General features: G+C 37.6%; 1 protein-coding gene across 1 annotated transcript; it reads right to left on the bottom strand.

The window, feature by feature from the left end:
• Positions 1–985: 985 nt before the first annotated feature.
• Positions 986–1849, bottom strand: LOC143289339 (uncharacterized). The gene has a single exon (XM_076598339.1). It carries the CDS (start codon positions 1847–1849, stop codon positions 986–988), a length of 864 nt encoding a protein of 287 aa, XP_076454454.1.
• Positions 1850–4381: the final 2532 nt, after the last annotated feature.

Genomic DNA, 4381 nt, shown 5'->3' with positions numbered 1-4381 from the left:
ATCAATGTTTTAGATGAGCAGTTATATCCAGGTAAGTGTAGACATAATCAAGATAATCGTCGACCAAACAACTATATATGGATATAGATTGATTGACTTGTGTAAATCGTCTTCATTGTATATTCTTAATGGAAGAGCAGGGAGAGATGACGGAATCGGAATGTTCACTAGTAATGGCTGTACTGTGGTTGACTACATGATTGGATCCCCCTTTTTGTTCACAAAAATAACAGATTTCACTATTTCCCCATTTGATGCTTTATTATCTGATGTACACAGCCCGTTGATCTTGTCTCTGGCTAGAGTGTCACATATTGAACTATAAAAATCATACTGATACGGCTGTCATACTGTGTCATAAAAAATGTGCCGCATCAAATTTAACAGGTCAGAATGAAATAATACGAAAATGGGAACACGAAAAGGCTGCTTCTTTTCAAGAAAATTCGTCTAACGCTGAGCTTACAGACTTAAATGACGCAATTGATCCTGATGATATTGACGTCATAAATGATAAACTCGCAAACATTCTGATTCAGACGGCAAAAGATACTCTCGGGACATAAGCTTACCAAATTCGTACTTCTAAGACAGAACACAGAGATAGTCGCAGCTGGTTTGATTCCACATGCAAACGAAGCAGATCAGAATATTTAAAGCTAAACACAGAGTAAAAAAAAAAAAAAAAAGAAAGAAAGAAATTCTAGTAAAAATAGAGACACGCTCGAAAGAGTCAGCAAAAGTTACAAGTCCGTTTTAAAGAAAGCAGAAAAGACGTGGAGAAAAAAACTGATGGCACAGAGAACTACGAAGTTTACGCAAAAGCAATTCAAGAGAACTATGGAATAGAATTAAAAAGAAAAAGAAAACATCATGTCCCATAAACTTGACTTGACTTGACTTGATCAACGATTGAGGCTTATTTGCCTGTTCGTTGTTCCTACGACTTTACGCATTTGTGGTTTGGTCACTATTTGTGAGTCCATTACTCTAGACAGGAAGGGGAGAACCTAGCTGGATGGTTCTCCCAATATTTGTCTAGCCTTGTCTTGAAGGAGTTCAGGGAAGGGGCGGTGACAACACTGTCTGGCAAGCTGTTCCATCCGGCAACTACCCTGTTTGAGAAGAAGTTGCCTCTGATATCCAGGCGAAATCTGGATTTCGTCAGCTTGAAGGGGTTGCCTCGGAGGTCTCTTCTGCTATTGTCGGCAAGCTCGAATTTGGGATTGTCTACATTGTAGAAGGCGTGCAGGTATTTGTAGACCTCAATCATGTCCCTTCTGAGACGCCTGTGTTCCAGTGATGGTAGATGAAGGGCCCTCAGTCTTTCTGGGTACGGTTTGTCCTTCATTGACGCCAGCAATCGTGTTGCCCTTCTCTGAACGTCTTCCAGTTCGGCGCTGAGGGTTTTCTGGTAAGGCTGCCAGACTGCATGTCCATACTCCAGGATTGGTCGCACCATGCTTTTGAAAAGCATGACAAATGTCTCCTCTGTCAGGTGGTCGAAGGATCTCCGTATCACTCCTAATGTTCGGTTTGCTTTGGATGTGCACTGAGCGATATGCTGCTTAAATTTGAGCTTGTTGTCAATGACGACCCCAAGATCTTTTTCTGTTTCGCTTTCTGTCAATACAACAGTGCAATCCTTTCCATCCCCGCTCTTTCTTGTCATGTGGTACTTCGCCTCTGACTTTCTGTTACCCAGCTTGAGTACACTGCATTTTTGTGGGTGGAACTTCAGCAGCCATTTTTGTGACCAGTCTTCCAGTTTGCCCAGGTCATCTTGCAGGAGCTCTGTGGCACCCTCCTCGTCACTTCTTGTGTACACTTTTGTGTCATCCGCAAACATTTTTACGGATGAACTGATGCCTTGTGGTAGGTCGTTGATGAAGATGACGAAGAGGAGGGGACCAAGCACGCTCCCCTGAGGAATGCCACTTGAGGCGTTTGCCTCCCTGGAGTATAAACTTAGAAGACATGTTTCACCATTTCAGCAAACTTAACGTTAATGATAATGAACATATTGACAGTACAACGGCAATGCACATTATCAATTTAGAGGATAATAATAATAATAATGGATACTTATATAGCACACTATCCAGAAATCTGCTCTAGGTGCTTTACAAAAACGCTTTTGTTAACATAAAACATTATATCAATGTTACATACACACACCAAAATGTGACCACACACACACACACGCACACGCACACACACACACACACTGCATACATACATTTTAACATACATGTGTATCTAACAGCAACCCTAACACATACGCACACATAGGCAGGCACAAACTTACATAAACACACGTACACACAATACACATTCATATACATGCATGTAGTTACGTACGCATACATATGTATACACACATAGTCAAGCACACCTAACGAAAAGGAAGTGGACCTGCCACAATTGAACTTATTGCTGAGGGAAAAGGTGAGTTTTGAGACAAGATTTAAAAGATGCGAGGGAATCAGAATGACGGAGGTTATCAGGGAGCTTGTTCCACGTCTTTGGATAATGATGATATTTTAAATGCATGTATTACTGAAGATGAAATTACTTCAGCCATCAAAAGACTGAAGAAAGGCAAAAGTGCTGGTGAAGACATGATTCGTAATGAATATATCATTAACAGCGTTCCTTTGCTGACAGAAACATACTGTAATTTATCTAACAAGATACTGGACGAAGGTGTTGTACCAGAAAAATGGGTATCCGGCTTGATATTGCCATTGTATAAAGGCAAAGGTGATACACCTGACTGTGATAATTATAGGGGAATAACTTTGCTCAGCTGTGTTGGAAAACTATTCACTACAGTGTTAAATGCTAGACTGATTATATCAATGTAAACAATATACTTTCAGAGGCCCAAGCAGGATTTAGACAGTCCCATTCTACATTAGATCAAATGTTTGTTTTGAAATCACTAACTGATATTTTCTCCATGAAAAAGAAGAAAATTTACTGTGCTTTTGTTGAGTTTAAAAAAAGCCTTTGATTCAGTTTGGAGAAGTGGGTTATGGCAAAAACTTGTTCATGAAGGTGTGAATGGTAAAATTTTGCATGACAAATGAAATTCTATGTATGATAGAATTAAGTCATGTGTGTTTTTAAATGATGAAAAATCTGATTTCTTTAGTATTTGTAAGGGTGTATGACAAGGAGAAAATCTCTCGCCTTTGCTTTTTTCTCTGTATCTCAATGATTTAGAGTTGTATTTGACTGAGCATAAGAGTCCATCTGTTGATCTTTTATTGAATGTTAACATTTCAGAGTTAGATAATTACATGCGATTATTTGTACTTTGTATGCAGGTGACACAATTTTACTTTCAGAGACGAAAGAAGGATTACAAGAGTCCCTCAACGTTTTTCACAAATATTGTTTAAAATGGAAACTAGTGGTCAATGTAAAGAAAACTAAAGTGATGATATTTAATTCTACAAACAAGCTAAAGCCTGTTTTTAAGTTTGGTGATGCATGTTTGGATGTTGTCAATTCTTTTAAATATCTTGGCATCGAATTTAGTAGAAACGGAACTTTTTACAAAGCTAAAAAAAATGATTTATGAAAAGGGCCAAAAAGCTATGTTTTCGTTACTTCAGTCAGCCAGAAATCAAGATTTACCTTTACATATTATTCTGGACATGTACCAGTCTATGATTGTTCCTATTTTGTTGTATGGTGCAGAAATATGGGGTTATGAAAATGTAGATATACTTGAAAAATTAGAATTGAAATTTTTTAAACGCTTGTTCAAACAGAACAGAAATACTATGACCCAAATTGTTTATGGAGAAACCAGTATTTATCCAATTAGTGTGTTAGTGAAAATGAGATTAGTTCGATTTTGGACCAGCTTAGTGATATCAAACACAGAAAAATATTCTGGGAAAATATATTTGATATTACTTATATCGAAATGGCATTTATTCTTCAAAATGGATGAGTTGTATCAGACAAATTTTAATAGGAGCAGGGTATGACTGTGTTTGGGATACTCAGTTCTTCTTGGAGAAGGAATCTTTCTGCAAGAATGTCAACATTGCTTTGAGAGATAGTTTTCAAAATCTATGGAGACATGCTCTAGAGGTGAGTAGTAAATGTTTGTTTTATCAAAATTTCTAAAGTGGATTTGGTAGAGAAAAATATATAAGTCAAATGCCTGATAATTACGTTGTCAGTTTCTTCAGATTTTTGAAGTAGTAATCATAAGCTGGAAATAGAAACAGGGAGACACAAGGGCATACCACGAGAGTTATGGCTTTGTAAGGTTTGTAACATATCTGTGATTGGTGATGAGTTTCATTTTATAATAGAATCTCCCAATTATGATCAGTTACGAAATAGATATGCTCCTAAA

Source organism: Babylonia areolata, chromosome 13, assembly GCF_041734735.1.
Source record: "Babylonia areolata isolate BAREFJ2019XMU chromosome 13, ASM4173473v1, whole genome shotgun sequence".
In the NCBI taxonomy this organism is placed as follows: Eukaryota; Metazoa; Mollusca; class Gastropoda; order Neogastropoda; family Buccinidae; genus Babylonia; species Babylonia areolata.
This window is presented reverse-complemented; position numbering and strand designations above follow the sequence as displayed.

Coding starts and splice junctions, on each gene's coding strand:
- LOC143289339 (XM_076598339.1), bottom strand. CDS start 1,849: ATGTTTGCGGATGACACAAAAGTGTACACAAGAAGTGACGAGGAGGGT.